This window comes from Penicillium solitum (genome assembly GCF_028829755.1).
Source record: "Penicillium solitum strain IBT 25940 chromosome Unknown utg000001l_segment0_segment0, whole genome shotgun sequence".
NCBI classification, from domain to species: Eukaryota; Fungi; Ascomycota; class Eurotiomycetes; order Eurotiales; family Aspergillaceae; genus Penicillium; species Penicillium solitum.
Window position 1 is genome coordinate 4,526,878 of NW_027072121.1, and position 25,568 is coordinate 4,552,445.

Genomic DNA, 25,568 nt, shown 5'->3' on the forward strand with positions numbered 1-25,568 from the left:
GTACTCGTGATATCTATTATTACCGTTGTGGTCAATTGAAGCCGAGTACAATCCGTGGCCTGATGCTATATCAGTTTGCTACCAACTTTGATCTTCGGTAAGAGGAGCTAGGGATTATCAAAGAGCATCTATCCTAAGGTAAAGCTACTTTACTAGATTAAACCCGGAGATCATTACCACAGCTTGAGGTCTTAGAGCCTATTAGTGATAACGAGGAGGAGGATCAAGAGACTAGACTCGAGGCTACCTAGCATACTAAGAGCGGTGATAATAACTCGGATGATGATAGTGCTAAGCGACGTAGACGGGCAAAAGGAAAATAACCTCAAAAACGACCATATAAGGCTGTTGAAGAGGATAATAAGCTTCTAGAGATACCGGTCGATAGGAGTATGCTAGGCCGTTTAGGGCGGATTCGAAAACAGCCAAGGTTACTAGATGGCTTCTAGTTAGATCTATGAATAGTAAATAGGGCCTAGAAGATTCAAATTCATAAACCCCCCAAAAAATGTATAGACTGAATTTCTGACCGTGGTTAGAGATTCCAATTGTATACTACTGTGAGTAGAACAGTACTTGACCTTCTACCTATAATTTCTGACCTCGGTCAGAAATTATACTTACGGTTTACCTAGTGATATTCAATAACCTCGAGTACCAAGTATTACACGAAAAATACACAGGAATGTATAATAATAATATATACCCCTTGAGGTCACGAGTCTAGGCATGTTTGTATTGTTTGATATCCATTGGATATCCGCAGATATCCAATGGATATGAGGTCCATATCCAAATCCGTAAGGCTGCGGATCTTGGATATCAAAAAATATCTATATCCGCAGTTTGCGGATATGGATTGTGGATATCCGCGGATATTGTGGATCGTGCCGCAGTCTAGTCTATCTTATAAGTTCTGCTATCTAGTGCACTTCTCGTTCGTTACTAGCGTCAATCCTAATATAGTTCTCCTATCTTCACTTTTTTATAAGAATCGTGATAATTGTGAGAGTTGAACTAATATCGCCTCGATAATGCAACCCAGTTGACAGACCACGAATCATAGGAAGACTACTCGTATTACGTCCCAACGCCTAACTATTGTGGCAGCCCCTTCGTAGTACTATCGAACCTAAACCCTTCCTTATCTAGCGTAGTTGAGAATAGCTTAGACTTATCGAATATACCACCCTTACTTAACCTCAAAATTTTCTAGTTGTAAGTAGGAACATAGGAGAACCTACAATATAGACCTACTAACGTATATCCACTACCGGATAGAGTGGCGAGTAATAGTTAATAAGGAGATACTATATCTATAACGGTATCACAAAATGGTTAGGTACGGATAAGAAGAGCAAGCTACTAAGTGAGGATAGCCGGCCACTCGAGTAATAGTATAATAATAACTTTATATAGATGAAGAAAGGGGGAAAGTCCTTAGTCCTACTTACCTAAGCGAAAAGATACCGAGCCATGATATAGCTAGGCTTAATTTTCGAAGCGCATATATATATTATCGATAGGAAATACCGACCATATAATGATATCTTAACAACTACCTACGATGCTAGCAGAATAAGGTGGTCTGGAGACCATAGCTTATCATCGAAATTACTTTCACCGAAAACTAGTACTAGTACAAAAAGCGGTATTATTATAAATAGCGATCGTTACTAATAACAGATAATTACCACTGCCATTATGGTCGGGGGTTGGGTTTGTTTGGCGCACCCGGACTCGTGAAGGCTTTGGTCGTTCGAATCGATAATTTGCGACGCTAATTGATTGATGATAATGGGCTAGGACGTCATTAATTAACATGTTCAGCATGCTGAAAGGGGCCCTTCGAAAGCACATGTGGTTGGTTATCCATGAAGGAAAGGATGTACTACTGTATCAAATAAACAGGCTTGGAATGGTTGCGTTCACTTGATGATGGCGCTATCAACCCATGACACCAATGTGACGTTACCATGTCAAGCCTCGACAAGCTAGTACAATTCCAGATATAGCTAGCAAGCCATATACTAAGTTCTTATAAAATACTCCACTATTGACAGTAGGGGGGTTATAGACGACGTCATAAAAACATCAACTTTCGGAAATGCTAAACTTGATATCTGAAGAACACAAGCATATATTATATATTAAGCTCACGGCTTACTATCTAGAGATCTTACATTTGAACTGCCTATCGCAATTATCATAATGACCGACAATCAGAAAACCTTCACTCTTTCTAACGGCGCTCAGATTCCTGCCATTAGTCTCGGAACCTAGTAAGACGAGGAGGCCTAAGAAGTAGCAGTCCTTGCCGCTCTTCACGTAGGTTATCGCCATATTAATATAGCAAGATAGTAGCCCTCTCCCTCGATAACTCAATACAGATAATAAGGCTGACTTCTATAGCTATGGTACTGAGCCTGCTATTAGCAAAGCTATAAAGCAAAGTGGTATTCCTCGAGAGGAAATTTTTGTTACTAGTAAGCTCTAGAATAATAAGTATTATCCCGAGGATCTTAACTAAGCAGTACAACTTTTATTAAATGATCTAGGTCTGGAATATCTCGACCTATTCTTGATACACTAGCCTATTGCTTTTAAGCGTAGAGATGATCCTTTCCCGTCTAATAAAGACGGGAAGCTAATCACTAATAATATCGACTATCTCGATATAAGCCTCGTTAGATAGTAGCCTCGAGAATACCTACTAACTAGTCAAAGATATATAGAGCTATAGAAGGCCTTGTTAAATCCGGTAAAGCTAAGGCTATCGGAATTTCTAACTTTTCCTAAAAGGAAGTTGAACGTATTCTTAATAATATAGCGATTAAACCGGCCGTATACTAGATAGAGCTCTACCCCTAGCTTTAATAAAAGATATTCTACGACTTCTATCGGAAGAATGATATTTATATAATATAGTATTTACTATTTAGAAACTAAAATAAAATCTATAGTTCTCGTAAGGAATATAGTCAGCTAGTGAATGATCAGACCCTAGTAGAAATCGGAAAGAAGTACGGAAAGACCTTAAACTAAGTCGCTTTAGGTATATATACCACTTATGCCGAGATGATATCTCTCTAACTAACTAACCCTTTCAGCCTAGGGTATCGCATATAGCCGTTCCGTCATCCCTAAATCAAAGTCAGTTAAGCGAATTAAATAGAACTTTGATATTACTTTCGAGTTGGAGCCTATAGATATTGAAAATATTGATATAATCGATAAGAAGCTCCGTTTTAACGACCTAAGTAAAGACTTTGGCTACGAACTATACTTAGGCCTTAATAGGAAGAAGAAATAAGGAGAATTTCAATTGACCTTTATTAGGATAGCGGAGTCCGGTAAGTACCTAATCTCAGGAAAAGAGATATAGCGACGTAGTCGACCTAGGGATTTAATCATTATATATAGGTATACTCTCAGCCTTCTCTAATTAATACGCTATAAAGTGGTCTAAAAAGCCAATGAATCTTGAAATAATAAGATTGATTTCAGTGGATATCATAAAAATGTAATCCGAAAGAATTACCTAAGCTCATTGCGGAGAAGATAGTTCGCTATTGCAGTCGTTAAATCTCCCGGCCATAAATCGACCTTCATATATTCATTACCTACGACATTTCTTCCAACATAACGGAAGGCAGCCATGTGGCCTTGGCGGGAATCACTTGGACCAACAGAGAGGCCGAATATGACAGCGATGTTTATTGATTGTTGCTTCGTTATGTTGATGTTTAAGCGGGTAGCAAGCGTATAGCATTTTCCCGTAAAAATACATCTAGTCATGTCTTAATACTGTACTGTAAGATACGCCTATCAGCCTAGAAAGCGGTCTGAAAGGCGGAGCCTTCTCTTTCTATCCAATCAGAACTCACGACCCTGGGATTTATTTTCCGGGAATCAAGTCACAAAAGTGCAGAGGTATAGCTGATTTCGCATAATACTGTACTGTAATCCGACTGTACTGCCGGAAACAGACTGTATCACATTAAGATATCTACAAGAATTCGGCCATATATGAACTGTGGGACTGTACACGAAACAATCTTTGAGGTGCCTCCTAGGGTGGACGCGGTAATTGTTACTCGACGCAAGGGATCAGAAATGTCGGGACGGGCCGAGACGCGAACCCCTGATCCGCCCGACCGCGACGAACACGAAAAGTCACCGCCACGATTATTGAGACCGAGACGCATCACCAGACCGCGTAACAACTATGGCCAAGAGCAAGAAATCGAAACCCAGCAGGGAAATACGCGCTCTCAGCAGAAGGAGAGAACCCGGGGCAAGCCAGTAGCCCAAAGTGAAGCGGTGACTTCGGACGACGCGTCGACTGAGAGCGACAACACGAACGTCGCCAATCTTGTGAAAGAGCTCGTGAAACTTAGGAGAGACATCAAACGGCGAGATGATTCGCATAGAGAGGAGATGCAGAAAATGCAAGAAGAACTGCAGAAAGTCAAGGGAGAATTTAGCGCCGCCCTTGCAGAGGTTCAACAGGAGCTGCAGACCTTGGCAGAGAGACCCCTTCCCGAACCATGCGCGCAGAACGGCCACGATGAGATCCTGCGCGAGATCCGATCCTTACGCGAAGAAAACAGCACCCCCGCCCCCGCAAGCTCCCCGTCCTATGCAGATATCGCCCGTACCCTCCAACTCAGTCACCCGAGCAACATACGGACTCTTTCAACGTTGAACACAACACCAACCACTTTCACCGACACATTGTACTGCACGATAGACACCTCGAAGATAGCCGAAAGCGAAAGTGAGAAGGCATCCGCGGGTTCAATCAGGGCCACAATCGAGACAGAGATCCGAAAGTTGGATGATCACACTCACTGGCGCTGCCGCGCGGTCACTGTAAGTCCAAGAGATACCAACCGGATCAGAATCGCGTGTCGCGATGAAGCCGAACACCAGCTAGTGAAGAAAGTGGCGGAAACAAAGATCGGTGCGGGAGCCCGGGTGCTCCGGGATGAGCTCTACCCGATTAAGGTTGACAGCGTCAAGAGGACCGCAGTACTGGATGAGAACCATGAAATTCTGATAGGAGCGGCGGCAGCCCTGGGTGAGGAGAACGAAACTACTGTCGCCAAAATGACGTGGCTGAGCAGCAGGGAAACCGCAAAGCCCTATGGATCGATGGTCGTGTACCTAACCAAAGGGACTGATGCACGGAGACTCCTGGCCGATGGATACTTCCATGTCGGAGGAGAATCCGGAACAACCAGCGTTTTTGAATATCGACCACGACCGGTGCAATGCTACAACTGCCAGGAGATTGGTCACAAGGCATTCCAATGCAAGAAGATCCAGAAGTGCGCAAAATGCGCGACGGAGGGCCATCACCACAGTCGCTGTGATCACACGGTTCCAAAGTGCGTTCCATGCGGTGGACCACACGAATCGTATAGCAAGAACTGCCGGAAACTCTACCCGTCACGTCATGAATAAAACACTCCGAATGATCCAATTGAATGTGAGGAAGCAGGGCGCTGTGCATGAGAGCTTAATGAATGACGAAGACACTCAGAATGCCGTGGCATTAGCGATTCAGGAACCCCAAGCGAGGAGGATTCAAGGCCGGCTCTTGACCACCCCGATGGGACACCACAAATGGACCAAGATGGTGCCCTCCACCTGGAGGGAAGGGAGATGGGCAATCCGAAGCATGCTTTGGATCAATAGGGATGTGGAAGCGGAGCAAGTGCGGATCGAGTCGCCAGATCTGACAGCGGCCGTGATTCGGCTTCCCGAACGACTGGTATTTATAGCATCAGTTTACGTGGAAGGAGGGGTGGCTTCTGCGCTGAGCGACGCTTGCGATCACCTGAGAAAGGCAATTGCAAAGGTGCGGCGAGACACGGGCGCTGTGGTGGAGGTCATGATTGTGGGAGACTTTAACCGCCATGATCAACTCTGGGGAGGAGACGAGGTGTCCCTGGGAAGACAGGGTGAAGCGGATCCAATCATTGACCTCATGAACGAGCTTGCTCTTAGCAGCTTACTCAAACGAGGTACAAAGACATGGCATGGTGGTGGACAGAGCGGGGACTGCGAGTCGACCATCGACCTCGTCCTGGCCTCCGATAATTTGACCGACTCAATGATCAAATGTGCGGTACATGGGACAGAGCACGGCTCGGATCACCGTGCCATTGAGACTGTGTTCGATGCACCGTGGCCAATCCCAAAGTATCAGGAACGGCTTCTACTGAAGAACGCGCCATGGAACGAGATTAATGCTAGAATCGCGAGCACCCTGGCCGCCACTCCGTCGGAAGGCACAGTACAGCAGAAAACCGATCGACTGATGTCTGCGGTCTCGGACGCGGTGCACGATTTAACTCCAAGAGCGAAGCCGTCACCACACGCGAAGAGGTGGTGGACAACTGATCTGACACAACTGCGTCATATATACACATACTGGCGAAATCACGCTCGTTCGGAGCGACGGGCGGGGCGAAAAGCACCTCGGCTCGAAAAGATGGCCCAGGATGCGGCGAAACAATACCATGATGCCATCCGTAAACAAAAGAAGAAGCACTGGAATGAGTTTCTCGCAGACAACGACAACATATGGACAGCAGCGAAGTATCTGAAGTCCGGGGAGGATGCGGCATTTGGAAAATTACCGCAGCTCGTCAGAGCAGATGGGACCACCACCGCTGACCACTTGGAGCAAGCAGAGGAGTTGCTGTCCAAATTCTTCCCGCCCCTGCCGGACAACATTGACGATGAAGGGACCAGACCACAAAGAGAGCCAGTGGAGATGCCGGCCATCACCCTGGAGGAGGTAGAACGACAGCTTCTTGCAGCGAAATCGTGGAAGGCACCGGGAGAGGACGGCCTGCCGGCGATAGTTTGGAAGATGACGTGGCCCACGGTCAAGTACCGGGTCCTTGAACTATTCCAGGCGTCGCTGGCAGAAGGCTCGTTGCCAAGACAGTGGAGACACGCGAAGATCATACCGCTCAAAAAACCGAATAAAGAAAATTACACTATTGCAAAATCATGGAGACCGATCTCACTCCTAGCGACACTGGGCAAGATACTGGAATCAGTAGTTGCAGAAAGGATCTCACACGCGGTGGAAACCCACGGCTTGCTCCCGACCAGCCACTTTGGAGCCCGGAAACAGCGGTCCGCGGAGCAAGCACTCTTGCTCTTGCAAGAACAGATCTACACGGCGTGGCGGGGCCGACGGGTATTGAGCCTGATCAGCTTCGATGTCAAAGGAGCCTACAACGGAGTGTGCAAAGAACGATTGCTCCAAAGGATGAAAGCACGAGGCATACCGGAGGATCTGCTCCGGTGGGTTGAGGCGTTCTGTTCGGAACGAACGGCGAACATCCAGATCAACGGGCAATTGTCGGAGGTCCAAAGCCTGCCACAGGCTGGGTTACCGCAGGGCTCGCCCCTGTCCCCGATCCTATTTCTCTTCTTCAACGCAGACCTCGTGCAAAGACAGATCGATAGCCAAGGAGGAGCGGTCGCTTTTGTGGATGATTTTACCGCATGGGTGACCGGGTCAACCGCGCAGAGTAACCGGGAAGAGATCGAAGCAATTATCAATGAAGCCCTCGACTGGGAAAGGAGAAGCGGAGCGACCTTTGAAGCTGAAAAGACAGCTATCATACACTTTGCCCCCAAGACGCGTAAATCGGACCACGATCCATTCACCATCAAGGGACAGACGGTTGTACCCCAAGACCACGTCAAGATCCTGGGATTATTGATGGACACGAGACTCAAGTACAAGGAACATATTGCAAGGGCCGCTTCCAAGGGCCTGGAAGCAGCGATGGAGCTTCGGCGACTTCGGGGCCTAACCCCAGCAGCAGCGCGGCAGCTATTCACCTCGACGGTGGCGCCGGTCGTGGACTACGCCTCCAATGTCTGGATGCACGCGTGCAAGGATAAAGCCATGGGACCGATTAACCGAGTCCAAAGAGTAGGAGCACAAGCCATTGTGGGGATATTTCTCACGGTCGCGACCAGCGTAGCAGAGGCGGAGGCCTATATTGCCACTGCGCAGCATCGATTCTGGAGACGGGCCGCTAAGATGTGGACGGACATACACACTCTACCGGAAACCAATCCTCTCCGCAGAAATACAGATCGGATCAGGAAGTTCAGAAGATACCACCGCTCGCCGTTGTATCAGGTAGCCGATGCGCTCAAGCATATCGACATGGAAACACTAGAAACCATCAATCCGTTCACATTGGCACCATGGGAAGCACGCGTACAGGCTGGCGTTGAAGCAACTCCGCAGTCACCGATCGTACTAGGCGGGTTAATGCAGATCGCAACCAGCAGTTCGGCTCGGAACGAGCTGGTCGGATTTGGGGTGGCGATCGAGAGGCAGCCACCTCGGTATCGAAAACTGAGATTGAAGACCCTTTCCGTCACATTGGGTGCAAGAGCAGAGCAAAATCCGTTCTCCGCGGAGCTAGCAGCGATGGCACATGCATTGAACATGGTAGTTGGAGTGAAGGATTACCGGATTACGCTACTCACGAGCAACAAAGCGGCGGCTCTGACACTAAGGAACCCTCGACAACAGTCAGGTCAGGAATTCGTCTACCAACTGTACAAGTTGATGAGAAAACTGAGGAGAAATGGAAACCAGATCAACGTCCGGTGGATCTCAACGAGTGAAGACAATAAACTGCGGGGTCTGGCCAAGGAACAGGCCAGAGCCGCGACACAAGAAGATGCTGTCCCGCAAAAGCAGGTCCCAAGGATGAAGTCAACAACACTCAATATTGCACGGTCCCAAGCAGTTCCCAACAATGACCTACCAGCGAATATAGGGAGACACGCAAAACGAGTTGATGCAGCACTCCCAGGCAAACACACCCGGCAACTGTATGACCGATTATCGTGGAAAGAAGCGAGCGTGCTGGCTCAACTCCGAACCGGCATGGCAAGACTCAATGGATATCTATATCGAATCAACGTAGCAGACACGGACCAGTGTGCGTGTGGACAAGCGAGAGAGACCGTGGAGCACTTCCTATTTCGATGTCAAAAATGGACGGCGCACCGGACGGAACTACTACAATGTACCAACACCCACCGTGGAAATATATCCTTCTTCCTAGGAGGAAAGTCGCCTTCCGATGATCAGAAGTGGACGCCGAACTTAGAGGCAGTACGGGCCTCAATACGATTCGCCATCGCCACCGGCCGACTCGAGGCCACCTGACCATGCCAACGTACATAAATCACCCCCTTTCGCCGTTCTAACCCACCAACCACCTCGTGTTACCGATGGTAGACGCGCTTCAACTGCCGAAAATAGGATGTTGAACACTTGGAGAAATGCCTTCAAGCCAGCCTACTAACAAAATTACTAACTCGCGAGGATCCGCTGCGATACGGACATCTGAGATGACATATATTGCAAGGCTTTATGTATGGGCTCTGAGGAGACACAGTACTATATATATTATGACATGTAAAGTAGATCAGAGATAGTTGCCCTTTCGGCTTAGCCGCCGGGCGTTAATAAATTGTGTGTGTGTGTGTATTAGGTACTCCTAGACCTTAAGTAGCCCATATCATGGAAAAGAAAGGTCCACTTAAGAAACTGCCTTTACATACATGTAGCGAAACCAGTCAAATTGCTCAGAATCTACGCACGCACCATTCGCCCAAAGGTGTTTAACTAGAATAAATGTCCTAAGCTTTGGCAAAAATCACTCGCGATCCGCATTTAAGACCCATAGTAGCTTGATGTGATATTTTTATGGCGTTATGAAGGTAGCAAAGCCGCACCTAATATCGCGGGCTAGGAATTTGAATTATAGAATAGAAACTTTGAAGCTTCATCACCAGATGTCCGACCTTGTTCCCAAGGACAAGCTTCTACAGACTATATTCTCTGCTTCGAATGTCGTCGGGGATCTTTTAGTTCGCTCGGCTGTAACTCGGAACCCGGCGGTCTCTCTTGGTGCCTAGCTGGTATGACCATTATTGTTCCGTAGGCTCAAAATGACGGGACATTGGCCTCAACTTCTCCTTGCACGCAGACTTGGACAAACAATCTAGCCATCTGCAAGGGTATGGCTTACCTGCCATCAAGCAAGACAAAACCACCAGCATTTTTCAGGTCCTTTAGAGTTTCAGGACTGAAAAGACGCGAGATTCCAACCGAGGAAAATGAGGATCACCCATTGGGACGCCAGTATTTCGATCCACAAGGAGGCTGTTCTTTCACGATGTTCGAATACCGAGACGGACGGTGATTTGGCCCATTATGCCTTGGTCTTTGTATCGGTAGACATATCAGCGCATGGCTGGTGCATATTGTCGACTAAGAGAAGGACCGAGACGATGTGAACCTTCCAGTCATTTCTCGTCCATGCCACCAGCGGTCATGAGGAAGGGACAGATAGCTTGCGATGGCATCGGTGAAGAGGTGCTCGACCAGACAAGATTGGTCGCTTCGCATTCGACTCGAGTGACGGGAGTATGAGGGGCGCTGTTGTACGATCCGAGTCACTAAGGCTTATCACTTGGACGAGAGTTTATGATTTACATGTTCATGTTATACCCAGTTCGTCGCACTCTCTGGCTGTCGCTTTGGATAAGCCGCACTGTGACCTGGAGCGGATGTATTCGATCAATCTCTATGCCCATATGCTTCTTGGAAGCACCATGGGGGACTCGCTCTGCTGTGGTGGAAAATTGTCCCATCGATGATACAGACTAACGAACTGTGGCTGGGGGAAAGTTGTCGGGAATGGGAACATTGACAAAGACAGCTACGAATACCTTACATATGATAGGACGGAACAGGGGTAACACCGGTATGGGAAGGCTTCCTCATGGGAAAATAAAGCGTCTCAATGGTGGGTTCAGAGCATCCAGTGTTGGGCGGGTCCTCCATTTGGTAGGTCGATTCGCTCAGACCATTCTGAGACCTATGCTGAAGCCCAGACCAAAGATTTCCCCTTCAGTGAGCGATTTAGAAGCTTTGATATCCTCCATTGATGATAGCAATGCAAGACTAACTCTTCTTCTGAATAGCCGGAATATCAACATAGGTTCGAGCTGCTCACTGATGTCGTCACATACAGGGCTCAATGAGTATAACCCACCGCAACCCCGATATGCGGCCCACACACCCCGCACAATCTCCGCAACACCCCTGATTTCCGCGGGGTGCTTATTAGATCATTGCCATTGGTTTCTGGGGTTTCTGGGGACAACGCTTACCCCAGGGTGACGACAAAAAGACGACTTGGCAATCGATGTAGTGACGAAGCTACGTCGGAACCATCAGACTAGACTGTTGAAAGCTGATCAACTACTCCAAACAGACTGGAATAACACATACCCAAAAGCCTTCTAGTAGGATAGCTACACACACACACACACACACACACACACAATTCATTAACGCCCGGCGGCTGAACCGAAAGGGCAACTATCACACCCAACCTGCGAGATTTCTGCGGATGCATCAGACACAGCTGTACAGAGCAAACTTGAACATAACAAGCGTGAGTCTCCCGAACGTCTTGCCTTTTGTGGAGTGCATCTGTAACTAGGCTGCAGATTTACCTTATAGCCGTCGATGGACTACCGAGCGAAAGGCCCGCCTCCCAAGATGGTTTAAATCACGGTCACATCTACCGGAGAAAGAGGTTGAGATCCACTTCAGAAATGACTTGGCCATTCACGAACTTTTGCGGCCATCCAGGCCAAGCTATATGAAGTAGGCGCCGGCAAACTTCGCAGGAACAAGAAAGAAGAGCATCGTCACAATAGAGTCGCAGCCGAGATCAGCCCTGCGCCGGCGATTGGCCCGTCTCGAACGTCGGTTTCATCCAAGCCACCTGGTGCAGGTGGGGTACATGATGCAGTGTCGACGACGTGACCGTGGCACAAAGCTAACGGAAGAACCTTGGTCGACTCAGCCCGCATTTGTTGAACTACAATACCCGGAAGTGCGACAAAAAGTGACCAAGAATAATATGGGAGACCAGGCAGTGATCTCAATACCCCCAAAAAGCCGATATGAGAACGAGGATGGAGATTCGGGAAAGTTAGTCGATATTCGTAACCTCAACCACAGCGAAGTTCTCTGTATTAATATTTGGGTCAGGTTTCAATTGCGAATTGCCTGGCTATTGTACTGTATTCCTTAATCATCGTGTACTTATTCTCCTCCAAGATGCATTGAAGAGACAGGTAGACGGAACGCGTGTTGGCGCCGAGTCCATTCCAAAGCAGCTTTAGATGGCTTGCATTGAGTTGAGGAGCTCTGGAAGAAAACCACGCGGGCGGCTCAATGCCGAGAGGTCCTGCCAGTGGGGACAAATGTTAGCAATGTCTGCAAAATTATTACGTGAGAGCGCATCTGCTAATGTATTATTCCCGGAGGAAAGCCAGTGTGGCACGATTTGGATGTCTCTCGCCGCGGCTAGCATAAGCAGGTGTCGGAACTTGGTCGTTACAGTACGGACTAGTACGGGCATAGCCAATTGAGTACTTGAGAGTATGTTTTCTACGTACTATAGAAAATGCAGAATCAATAGGAATGAGGTTAATAAGGTCGTTGAGAGCCTTACGATCATCAGGCAGAGGGGGTGCTGAATATTCCTCGGGCGCACTAGTAAAATGACGACCCTCTTTTGTTGACAGCAGGCTTCTCAGAGGTGCAGTAGGTAATCGACAAGGAAGCCTTTTCTTAGTCCCGTGTGGGCCGTGGAACTATTGTCGACGGTCGATGGATCGGTAAGGTCTCGTACGTAGCAATGGATTATCACTAAACAGCTGTCCTTCCAAATACAGTGGTGTAACATTAATATTTGACCTTAGGTACATCGACCTGGATCCACTTTCATTACTGCCGGCAGAAGCCTTCATATAATTGAACTGCCAGTATGCTATCCTTTATCTATAATGATACCGGCTACTTGATCAAACATAGCCTCATATTAGCAGTAAGCAATACCAGAAACTAGATCTCTTCAAGCCACTTTCATGGCATTGGACTGGATATCCAGCGTATAGCATAGGCGGTATGAAGAGGCGGTCAGATCATCTCTAAGTACTCGAGGTCAAATATTAATGTTACACCACTGTACATCCGTCCGCCTGTTATATACATGCCAGACTCAGGGGCTTGCTTCTTAGTAAGCTTCTCTTGTGGATCCTGTCCAAAACAGGCTTAGTGGTAAACTACCACCGACAACTGTTGTGATATGAGGGTGTGCAGATCAGGAACCAAGCCGCACCGTCGGAATTAGCTCCGAAGTGTCTATACAGACGACCAAGTTGATTTCAAATCAACTTGGCTTATTGTTGTATATATAGGCTCATGTATCCCTCTGAAATAATAACACAATTCATACCTCTGAACAACAACAACAACTATCCGTGTGGATAACGAGAGTATGATGAAGCCAATGGTGGCTGAAGAGTAAGAAGCCTTGTAGAATGGCGTCTACTTCGGTGGTGTTGATGTGCGCATGTGTGTCTTGAGCAAGGGCAAGTGAGGCAGCATTGCTTGGATGAAGTCGGTGACAATGGGCCAACCAGCAGTACAATATAGACTTGGATGGGAAGAAGAAAAGCCCCTAGCCTGTATTGGAGGCATCTGTGCAGATATGCGTGATGGTGCGGTGGCAAAGGTCAAGTAGGAGTACGCCATCAAAGAGAGATAAGGAGCTTTTCCACCATTCCAAATCGTCATTTACCTCGTAAGTTATACGGCGACGCGCACTTCTCCCACGGCTTGGAAAGTGTAAGGAGAGTGTAGCCATGTTCTTCCTAGCCGGACAACTCTTGAGCAGAAGGTTAATAAGCCTGTGAGACTCTCTGTTTGTTTGAGGGAAACACTCCATGCGTTGAGAGCAGCTGCGGCGTCCAACGTGGCGCGGCACAACCTTTCTGGCGGCAGGCGAGCTTCCATGGTGACATAATCTATATGGATGTCTAGAGCCGTAACACGGATCCCTTGATCGTCCTCTGTGGTGTTGCGTGGCAAACATAAGTAGTTGGTGACTCCGTTGTAGACCTCGTCAAAAAGACCGACAGGTTTGGGACATTAAGCGAGACTGAGTAATGGCGATGAAGTAATACAGGAAATAGTTGATGTGGAATGCAGGCAGAAAGCATTGAAGTACCCAGGGGAGGGCTTCAGCGAAGCGGTTAAAAAGAAATGGGGCCGTTACAAGACCAAAGAGGAGGCAGCATTCGATATAAGTGGAATCTTTCCACTGGAAGGCAAGGAGATGCTGATTATCCTCGGAAACGGGGACCATTCGGAAGGAGTCTTTAATGTCGCTTTTGACAATGGTGCAGCCCGCGCCTGCCTGCATGGTCCGGTCGCAAATATCATCGATGGCCATGTATCCAATGGCCGACACTAACCCTTGTCCACTTAACTCACCAAATTTGGCGAACAATCGGGTAAGTAGACTTATCCATCTTTCCATACTGTAGATCTCAAATACGGCCCAGCCCATACCTCGTATGCGTTAAAGTTGAGTCTTTTTATTTAGAGCTGAATTCCCACTTTATATTTCTTCTTCTACAATGTCAAGAGCTCGAACGTAACTAGCCCCTTGTTGTTCTTCGAGGTCTCTGAGCTCATTTTCCAGCCATGTCCTAGCCTGTCTCATTTCATCCAATCCACCTTCACGCCTCCTTTTGCGATAATTTTGTTCTTGCTCTTCTGATCCCGTCGGCACATAATGTCGCCATGTAGCGTGTAATGGACTGAAAGTATTGCTCCCATAGTGTGCGTAACAGGCACCACCTGGTAGTGTACGATTGTTGCGGCCTGGGTCGGATATAGTGAACTTTGTTGATAATCTTTCGAAAAATGGGTTCATCATAATAGGTTCAAGATATGGCATTCTTCGATTCTCGCCTGGTTGGTCAAGGAAGAAGAACCTCAAATTGATAATGCTTGGTCGGAAATTGTCTAACTGCATGGCTGTTGGAGTTTCGAATTGCTCAGTCGAGAGGACAGGGGGTGCAGAGCCTGTATTATTCTGAAACGGCATTTGAGTAGAAGATTCGCCAACCAACATGTTATCCCCTCCAAGAAAGTCAATCCCCGGGGCAATCCCTAGCCCGGTGGAAGGAGAGTCTACAGTAGGCCATTCGGAGGATCCTCCTTTAAGATATCCAAAAAAAGCCTCGAAAACGGAACGGCGCACAAAACCTGCGGTAACCGAGTTTGCTGTACTTCGTCTTACCAGCCAAGGTTCTGCCAAAGACACTTGCGACAAAGCATAGCGGTCTGCTTCTGCCGAGTCCGTATATGGCTTTCCACGTCTTCTGCCCATTGCCACGTCTTCTTCACTGTTTTCTGGGTAATCACATGCCATAATTGAAGGGAGGTCGGCAGGCCCAATCGGGATTCCCTCGGCGACAGAAACATTAAAGTTCTGCTCTCTAGCCAGCCAGAAGAAATGTTGCCAAAGAACGGATTGATCAGGGCCGTTTGATCTCGGGGACAGCCCGGGGATTGGCTGGCGCTGGGTTCCACGCGCCGCTCGCGGCAGACGGCGCCGATAGATCGGCCCGGTCATTTCAAACCCGTACTGAAGGCTGAAGCGCCAGAGCTCGTAAAGCTGGTCCCGAATGCGATCTTGCCGAAAAGGTATAGTCATTGGAATACTAACGTTGTAGAGTCCTCCAATACCTTCATCAATAGTGACTCTGCGATCTGGGTTCGGGTCCGTTATTAACAGCTGCTGCATTACATTCTGGCCTACTTCCAGCCAAAGCCTGTCTTTGAAAAACGTCTCCAGAGTGGGAATGGGATAGTCAATATTCCTCAGTCGTTCCCAAATGTTGCGACGTAAATGAGGGTCCTCAATATCCCGGAAGAGCATTTCATCTCTCGCGCCAGCTTCTGAAATCTGCAAGCCGGTATCGTAGGTCTCAGGATTCATACGGCCATCCAGGAATTTTAAATCTGTATCGGATACTTTGGGGGTACAAGACATGAGCAACCTGACACTGACTCCATCAACAAGAGACAACAAGTCACTATTACCACCCATCAAATGAAGAAAAGTTTCTCGAATGAGATTCAAGTAGCAAAGTATCGGCTGATATTTTGTCAGTATATCTAGCAGAGCAAATAGCCAAACCCCTACCATACCTCGTCGCACCGCATTGCCTTTAACTTGTGAAGTAGCCCAATCCTCATACCTTCCCACAAACCCTCAATGGGAAGCAGCTGATCGAAAGCGTCGGGAAATCGGGGATGCTTCAAAAATGATTTCAAATATCGGCCTTTTTTGCTTCCAGAAACCCTCTCCAGAACTGCCCACCAGTCGCTTGCTGCTAAATTGTTGCGGGGGCTTCCCAGATGCCCTTCGTAGTAACGAATTCGCTGATAAATTAGGTCCGCAGGCCGACGGTCGTTAGGAAACCTTTCTCGGAGGGAGCGAATGAAGTTGTCTTGAAGCAACGTGTCGCTACTCATACCACTGCCTTCTACAGGTTAGTTGAAACTGAGTGTCAAATTGTACCAAATTATCGTATTTGGCGTGATAGCGGCAACCCCTTCACTCACCTGTTTGTTCAGTCACGTAGACATCGACAACCCACCACCGGTTTCCCGGCCCAAGTATCTTCCGAGCCGCCGTAATGAGGTTTTCGTGGTCTTGTGCGCGAAGCTGATAACCAATGTCTACATCCAATTGAGGAAGACTGTCTCCTATTCTCCGTAATCGTACACGATTATTTTGCCAGTCCTCTGCGTCGACCAAAACTGGCACATGATACTCCGGTGGCAGGCGGCGACAACCTTGGGTCTTTATAATTCGTTTCAGCCGAGTAATGTTTTGACGGTCATTCATCTGCCGGCGGAAGCTTTTCTCGAATGTAAGGCAGTCTATGTCAACACATGCAGATTCTTGGAAGCGGGCTTTACTGCTAGTAAAGAGCTCGTGCTCCGCCGCTTCCACTTGAGCTTGCGTCAGACGCAGCATTTTGGAGTGGAGGTGAGTCTGCTGAAAAGGATTGCCTCGGAGGAACAGTCTAAGTGCAGGCTTTATACGAGCTTGAGGTGAGAAGACCGGGCCAGTCAGCTAGACTTCATCAATGGAACTGGAGCCAACTCGAGCAATACCGGGAGAAGATAGGTATCATTCATGAGGGCTTCGCATCTACACTGATGTCGACAAATCCTAGTAAAAATAAAATTGAGACAGAGATAACCGTCATGCAAAGCCCGCGGATCACTCATTTTATGTTGATCGTTGAGTCCCATAAAGGCGAAACTATAGATGTTTAAGCATATCCAACACGCTTTGATGGTTTATTCTGGTGTGAATAGGGACGGTAAACAACTTTTTGAGTTAAGGACTGACTCGACACCACTTCCGCCGTTCAGTATCCTCCTAATTCCATTGGCCTAAGTCTGATATTCTGCGCAATTTACGAGGCTCTAGATACCAAGGCTGTAAGTTCAATCGAAGTATTTGGGGGGAAGGTTCATACATAGTGTAGTGGGAGAACGTCGCATAGTTAGTTAGTTAACTAGTTAACTAACTTATTCTAAGACTGGACGCCTGATTATCGGGTCCGATATCTGATTGAAATCTACATAGGCCGCATTCCAAACAGGACAAAAAGAGATCCCTTGAATAAATACAGATCAAAATCAGCACGGTAATTTCATAACCTACCCGAGAGATACTGTAGCATATTCGCTTCATCTGACATACTAAATGCACTCCATAAGCATCTGATTATAGGTTATGCTAATCGAAAGGAAATATGAATATTGTATTGCAACCATAATAATGATGTTTCACTGACAATTTAAAGAACATGTTGACAAAGAGTAGCATGCACTGTGGAACTGAGGTGTAGAATCTTAGTGCAGGTATAGTCCTTCTCAACGATGGTATATCGGTTCAATCAATCAATTCGCCTTGCGGTAGATTCCCTCGGTACTAGCGCGTACAATTGTCCTGTGATACAGTACTTCCCGAAACTGGTGTCACCACCTGCACTCTTCTTTTGATTCCCCAACCACATGCCAAGATCCTCTATATCGTATTGGGAATAGACCCAAGTATCAATATTCCTGTTAGATCACCTATACGACCCTTTACGCCAAGTGATACATACTAAGCTCCCAGGAACTGTTAGATCCCCAAATTACATGCATTTTATAACCCAGCGTGCCCGGATCTCCATCAAGATAACTTTATCTCTTAATTGAGCAGAGGGTATATGCCCTCGGGAGGTCTCGAGGTCTGGCCAGATATCCAACTAACCAGGCAAGTGTCTCTTTAGTTTGGCTTGTTTGTAAGAAGTTGCTGCTCAAATAAATACCGGACTAATACGCCATTGTTTTTTATCATTGAAACCGAAAATAAAATACTGCCAAGATCGGGGATCATGAACTTTAATAGGTATAGCGTGTTTTGAAAGTGGTGAAACTGATTTCAATCCATCCTGTATCAATTTCGAATTTCACTGCACTTGTTAGTGGGACAAACCTCCCCGCTTCCCCTGACTGTTCCTTCCGATCTCTGAGAACGTGATTGTAGAGGCTATAAGAGTCTGCCGGCCGGCCCCTCAAAAGTTCAATCTGAGCAACCACGACCCCTGAATTATGATTGCCACTTCACCCCTTGACCCCGCGACCACGGCCCAGCGCCTCTTCGGCAAGAGTGAGGATATAAAAAAGCATTAATTCATTTACCCGAGGAGTTACTCTTCCTGATTGCAAGTTTTCTAGAGAAAGAAAAGGACATCAGTTCGTTATCTCGAACTTGCCGAAAATGCTATTTTCCCCTCAACTCCTTCCTCTATCACCACAATTCGTTGAACCTAGGAAGTTCCGCTTTATTATGGGCGGCCCAGCGGGGGATGGACGGGACAGCTCGTATCTGTATTCAAAATGGAGCTCAAGTTGGGGTTACTGATATCCATGACCACGACAGAACACCACTATTCTGGGCCGCGTGCGAGGGCTACGAGGCTGTGGTGAAACTCTTACTTGAGACCGGGCGGGTCAATTCTGATTCAAAAGACTCCCACGGCAAGACACCTCTGCTCGCAGCCGCTCAGCACGGTCACGAAGCGGTGGTGAAGCTCTTACTTGAGACCGGGCGGGTTAATGCTGATTCAAAAGACTCCCACAGCGAGACGCCTCTGCTCGCAGCCGCTCAGCACGGTCACGAAGCGGTGGTGAAGCTCTTACTTGATACCGGGCGTGTTGATGTGAATTCAAAATGCGCCTACGAGACACCGCTGTTCCGGGCCGCGTATTATGGCCACGAGGCGGTGGTGAAACTCTTACTTGAAACTGGACACGTTGATTTGCAGCCAAAGGACGACCCCAATGGTTGGACACCGCTGTATGTCGCTGCATGGCATGGCTACGAAGCGGTGGTGAAGCTTTTACTTGCGACCGAGGGTGTTGATGCAGATTCAAAGGACTCCAACGGCTGGACACCGTTGTTGCGGGCTGCGCAGGCGGGCCACGAGGCGGTGGTGGAATGTTTACTTGAAACTGGACACCTTGTTGTGCAGCCAGAGGAAGGCTCCAGCGGTTGGACACCGCTGTCCGTCGCCACGCAGAATGGCCATGAAGCGGTGGTGGAGCTTTTACGGTGGAGCGAGTGGCGAAGCTTTTGGAATCGAGCTGGTCGATAAATCAGGAATTCGTAAACAATATAAACGGGCTTGAAACTCACATTCCCATACAGTAAAGGTTCATACTTTAAAGGGGCTAGCTTGGCGCCATCTTGGTGCGACCATTGGCGATTGAATGTGAAAATCAACCTCTACCAAGGAACAAAGGCTTCCGAAGTGGTGCTCATTAGGTCGACTTGCAGACTAATACAGCGGCTAAATATCCACATTACTCTATGTAAGACACAATACAGGGCCCACTAACAGTGATACTCCGGAATAACTCTCAATATAGACTAGTCTGTCTTGGCAGTTAGGGTTTGAGAAACAATCGAAGAGTGCAAGTGGTGACACCAGTTTCGGGAAATACTGTACGAAATGCAACCGGTATGATCCGATCGCTTCGAATCTAACACAATTTGGGTGGTCCTGAGGCGTCTGTAAAATCGAGAGATTACTCTGATACAAAACTGCGACGTTGTGTACCGAGCGGGAACTAACCCCTGACCGATGGCGGACCCACACGCGGGAGGGCCCGAGAGCCCTCCCACAAAAACTCAAGAAACCACCAACGGCTTCACTGGGGAAGACCTCTCAACCAGAACCACCGTCGAGAACCGGAAACGAACCCGGAGTGGAGATGCCTTCGGTCCTTCGGATCCAGCCGGTCGAATCACCACCAAGGAGGTGTAGAAACTGATCGGCACACTGAAGGACGTCATCCACCAACAAACCGCGACCATCGCAGCAACCCAACAGGAACTCCAGGAGATCAAGCACAACCAACATGTTCTTCAGGAACAGAACGAGAAGCTACACGATGAGGTGAAGGCGCTGCGGACACAAATCGAGACCAACCCCCCGACGACAGCAACCAAGACCTGGGCCGCCGTCGCGGCGGAGGGAGGCAATAGCTCCTCCCTGGTGAATTCCCAACGACCCGAGAGAGACCAGGATTGCGTCAGAATCAGCACCCAGAGGACATTTGTGGACCCACGAGACAACGATAGTAGCGATGGAAACACGTTCGGACGATACCTCTCCGTCGACGCCGCCAACAGCCATATTCGTACCGCGTTACGGAGCGACACCGCGACCTAAGACACCCAAGTAGCCGGTATCGGTACTACTAAAACCGGCTACATCATTCGATTCAAGAACACGGAGTCAGCCGAGATTGCCCGTAGCAATACAGACTGGCTATATAAGCTAGGCAATAACACGAGGCTGGTGAAGCCACGGTTCGGGGTCGTCGTATACCGGACTCCCACCGAAGAATTTGATATCGAGATAGGGGCCGCCTAGGCGGCGGAGAAGATCATCGCGGACAACGACCTAGCGGAGCAAGACCTCCATATCGAAGAACTAGTATGGATGAAAGCAAAGGACAAGGCTCTAGGGAAGTTTATATCACCGGGAATCTGGTTCAACTCTCTAGAGGGGGTGGAATATATACTTCGAAAAGGATTCCTTATCAGCGGACAACTTATCACTAGTGTTGAACGACGCGAAATCAAGAAGAAGAGGTGCTTCCGGTGCCAACGGTTCGGTTACCTAGCATGGTCATGCAAGGAAACACTACGATGCGGATACTGCGTAGGACAATATAAGCGGGAACGATGCCCGCCTAGATTAAGAGCCCGGTGTCTGGATTGTAGCGGTGAACACCCCACGGGCGATCGATAGTACCCAACACCATCGACCTCCAACCCTACTAGATACTAGAGAAGAACCTCCGCATCTTACAGTTAAATATGATGAAATCGGGACCGAGAATGGAGGCGCTGATTAACGATCCGCAGAGCTTAGAGCTAGATATTCTACTGATCTAAGAGCCATCTATTACGATATACCGTACGTATGTCAACCACAGCGGCTAGCGGTTATACCGACCTACGACTCAGACCGACGCCTTTCGATTTCGTAGCTTACTCTATATCAATCGAGAATTTCTACCTCATTACATCACCAACTACCGTACGACCACCCAGATGTAGCGGCCGTTAAGATCTAGACAGCCAACTCTAAACGCTAGTATTTTCGGTCTATATACCTCCAGTACCACTTTTTACGGGCAACGACTCGTCAGCATTACCAGCCCTCACGGCGATACAAAACTCTATCACAGTTACTATACAAAATAAGTAGTACGCGACTAGTATTATTGTTTCCGGTGATTTCAACCGATACCATCCAATGTAGGGCAATAACTATATCGCTCCTAGATTTATTAAAGACGCTAGCGACCTGATCAATTTCTTCTAAGCCCACAACCTTTACAATTGTCTCCCTCGAGGGATAGCGACTTACTAGGCATTCAATAACCCTGGGCAGAACTCGACCATTAACCAGACGGTGACAGATAGCCCGGACTTACTCATAAAATACCATCTATATCACGAAAACTATAGATCCGATTACCGCGCTACCTACTCGGAATAGAACCTTCAACCCCGGAGTAGGCCAAACGTCCAAGTAAGGAAGGCGTATAAGCGCGCGGACTAGACCAGGATCGGTAAGGAAGTAGCCCGATAGATGAACCTATAGAAGCAGATCAAGACCCGGCTAATACTCGACCGGGTGGTAGAAAACCTTATAGCGCCGACGGCCTAGGCGGTCGACCGGTTTATACCCGATATACGCCCCACGCTATACTCTAAGCGATGGTTCACCGTAGATCTTAAGACCTAACAAGTCGAAGTTAACTAACTACGTAGGAGGTGGCAGGTAAGCTACGCCTACCTAGGACGAGAGCATACTAATACCACGGCTGCCTTCTAAGCTATATAGCAGAAACGACGAGCGTAGATAAGGACTATCGAGAAAGCTAAGTCCTTATACTAGAAATAGTTCTTAGACGAAGCTAGTAAAGGGAAGCTTTAGAAGGCTATAATATATATAAAGCCCCGAGAGATATAGGATTATGTCCTAATACTACGAGTAGGTACGGAGGAGTATACTTAAAACGAAGATAAAGCGAATATATTCCTAGACGCGTTCTTCCCCGCTATAAGCCTACCTAAGTACAACTTACCTATCTTACCGGTAATAGAACTCCTGTAGTACCCGATTATAGAATTGGAGATTTAGCGATTACTGAAAGTAGCTAAAGAGAATATAGCGCCCGGAGAAGATAACTTACCGATACTAGTTTGGCAAAAGCTCTAGGGGTATCTAAAGACCTTTATTTTTAGTATCTTTATAGCGAGTATAGAACTAGGGCACTATCCGAGATAGTAGAGGAGCGTAAAAATTATTATCTTACGAAAACTAGGTAAGCCTGATTACTTAAAACCTAGTACCTACCGCCTAATCTTACTTCTTAATATACTTAGTAAGCTCTTAGAGTTAGTAATAGCCCGATAGTTATCCTATCTAGCGGAGAAGTATAGCTTGCTACTAAATAGTTAGTTTAGCGGACGGCTGGGTAGGACTACTAAGTAAGCCTTACTAGTACTATCTAGTACGATCGATAAAGCCTAGTATAAGTATAAGATAGTGACCCTTATCGCCTTCAACCTTAAAGGTACCTTTAATAGAGTCAATAAGATAAGCCTAGATACGTCGCTATAGGTAAGATAGATCCTAATTATAGCTAGAAAATGGATTATAAGCTTCGTAAGCGACCGGTATACTAATATTAGGTTTAACAACTTCCGTACTAAGACTACTCCGCTAGTAAACGCTAGGCTAGCTTAAGGATTACTACTTTCCCCTATCTTATTTATATTCCTTAACGCCGACCTAGTCGACTAGCCCGTCGACTCCTAGGGAGGTATATCGGTATTTATTAACAACTACTTCCGATAGAGAGTAAGGAGTTTAGTTAAGGAAAATTTAACTAAGATACAGTCCGAGGATATCCCTTATATCGAAGAGTAGGCGCGGAGAATAGGATCCTGCTTTATAGCGGAGAAAACCGAGCTTATCTATCTTACTAGAAAGAAGGGAGAGTATAGATAAGGACGAATCATCTTCGATAGGACCGACGTCAAGCTATTACCTATAGCTAAATTACTAGAGGTAGTATTCGACCAGCGACTTCGCTAGAAGGGTAGGCTATTAAGCGCGCCACTAAAATAGCAATCGCCTTAAGTAGACTATAATACCTACGCCTAGAGTAGATACGATAGCTCTACTAGGCATATATCGCGCCTATAGTAGACTACGTATCGACGGTCTAGTATAACCCGCTTAGGGATAAAGTTTATATCCGATATTTAAATATAGTTTAGAGGAACGTGCTAATTAGAATCCTATCGGCGTTTAGGACGGTAGTAACCGCGACCCTCGAGATTAAAGCCTATATACTTCCTATATACCTTCGCTTTTACCACCGAGCGTAGCGTACGATTATAAGATTATATACTCTACCCCGCGACTATCCTATTTAGAGTGCTTTATTAAGAGCCTAGAACCGTAGAAATAATATCGGATTATATACTCGCTTCTTATTAATAGAAGCGCTAAAGACTATAGACGTTAACAGGCTTAATAAGCTAGAAACGATTAACCCGTACCCGTTACCTCTATAGCGTCCGGACGCCTTTACAGAGATTAAGCTTAAGCCTAACCGAGAGACAGCGAAAGAAAGGGCGGTATCTATAAAGAATATATTAGATATCGTCGTTTACTCAGACGCCTCCGGGCGTAAGCGCTATCTAGGAGCTACTATCGTCGCCTTAAACGACAATCACGAGGTAGCGGAGTCCTAATAGATATAGGTAGGGTCGATAGAACGGTAGTTAGTCTACATAACGGAACTTATAGATATCTTCTACGCGGTTAGTATAGTATTTAAATTAGCTTACTAGCGGGTAAGCGTCGGAGACTATATATATACAACAGTAACAATCCTTTATAATAGCAGATCCGCTTTATAGGCAATCTAGAACGTAAGAAATAGATCAAGATAACGTATCGTTTATACTATCCTTCAAGCAGCCACCGAGGTATAAGTAAGGTATATTTCCCTCTATCTCTAATAGATACCGGGCTATTATAAAATTATCGGGAACGAGGCCGCGGATCGACTTACTAAAGAAGCCGCGTAACCGGGCAAAACCTATCCTTTCCAGTCGCTACTAACGAGAGAGAACGCCTTCCTCCTTAGTAAGATCTATACTTAGTAGGAGAAGTAGTAGAAGTCAAGTACTAAAGACGCGTACCTACGGAAGGTAGACGGCGCGCTACCAGCGAGATATACTAGGAAAATATACGGAAGCTTACCTAAGAACCGAGTATACCTACTCACTTAGCTACGTACGGGCCATAACTAGTTATCTACTTACACTAAGAAATTTAGCTTCCGAGACAATAATCGCTACGAGTACGGCGTATAGGAAACGGTCAGCTATATATTATTAGAATGTCTAAAACTACGAGACTTACGGATAGAATTAAGAAGAAGTGTTAGGGACGCGTTTAATAGCGTATCGGGTCTGCTAGGAGGCTTAAACGAAGGTGAGAGAGGTAAGCCAGACACCGTCTCGAGGGCGGAGACGGTTTAGGCCGTATTGGACTTCGCCGAGGCATCACAGCGGTTTCGCAGTCGTGCGCCACAAGGGCAGCCTAACAACGGGAGCGGCAATAGGCCAGGGTAGGCCGTGACGAGGCTCTAAGATTCAGTCAGAAAGTGGATCACTCTACATGTACTTCATCCATGATATATAGTTGTTGTATCCTGCATATCGTTCGCGAAGTTGGATTCTAAACCACAACCCACTAGGCTGGGTACGGATTCGTATTTTAGTCTAGTTGGGAAAGCAACTCGCGAGGGGACAGGGTAAATGAATTCTACTACTACTACTACTACTACTACTACTACTACTACTACTACTACTACTACTACTACTACTGTATAGTATTTGCTTGCCTTGGTGCAGAGGCCCGAGATAGTAAAGCGTGTTGTCTTT

General features: G+C 47.1%; 5 protein-coding genes across 5 annotated transcripts; 3 read left to right on the forward strand and 2 right to left on the reverse strand.

The window, feature by feature from the left end:
* Positions 1-2,211: 2,211 nt before the first annotated feature.
* Positions 2,212-3,313, forward strand: N7455_001709 (uncharacterized protein; the record flags this gene model as incomplete). Its single annotated transcript, XM_065604092.1, has 4 exons — positions 2,212-2,282; positions 2,413-2,479; positions 2,594-2,686; positions 3,176-3,313. 4 exons carry the CDS (start codon positions 2,212-2,214, stop codon positions 3,311-3,313), a joined length of 369 nt encoding a protein of 122 aa, XP_065462583.1.
* Positions 3,314-4,116: 803 nt separating this feature from the next.
* On the forward strand, positions 4,117-9,229 carry N7455_001710 (uncharacterized protein; the record flags this gene model as incomplete). Its single annotated transcript, XM_065604093.1, has 2 exons — positions 4,117-5,333; positions 5,395-9,229. The coding sequence occupies 2 exons, from the start codon at positions 4,117-4,119 to the stop codon at positions 9,227-9,229; spliced, it is 5,052 nt and encodes a 1,683-aa protein (XP_065462584.1).
* A 4,512-nt stretch (positions 9,230-13,741) lies between these two features.
* N7455_001711 (uncharacterized protein) lies at positions 13,742-13,948 on the reverse strand (the record flags this gene model as incomplete). The annotated part of the gene is made up of 1 exon (XM_065604094.1): positions 13,742-13,948. One exon carries the CDS (start codon positions 13,946-13,948, stop codon positions 13,742-13,744), a length of 207 nt encoding a protein of 68 aa, XP_065462585.1.
* Positions 13,949-14,555: 607 nt separating this feature from the next.
* Positions 14,556-16,991, reverse strand: N7455_001712 (uncharacterized protein; the record flags this gene model as incomplete). The annotated part of the gene is made up of 3 exons (XM_065604095.1): positions 14,556-16,103; positions 16,157-16,494; positions 16,574-16,991. The coding sequence occupies 3 exons, from the start codon at positions 16,989-16,991 to the stop codon at positions 14,556-14,558; spliced, it is 2,304 nt and encodes a 767-aa protein (XP_065462586.1).
* A 1,637-nt stretch (positions 16,992-18,628) lies between these two features.
* N7455_001713 (ankyrin repeat domain-containing protein) lies at positions 18,629-19,674 on the forward strand (the record flags this gene model as incomplete). The annotated part of the gene is made up of 2 exons (XM_065604096.1): positions 18,629-18,686; positions 18,755-19,674. 2 exons carry the CDS (start codon positions 18,629-18,631, stop codon positions 19,672-19,674), a joined length of 978 nt encoding a protein of 325 aa, XP_065462587.1.
* Between the last annotated feature and the right edge of the window lie 5,894 nt (positions 19,675-25,568).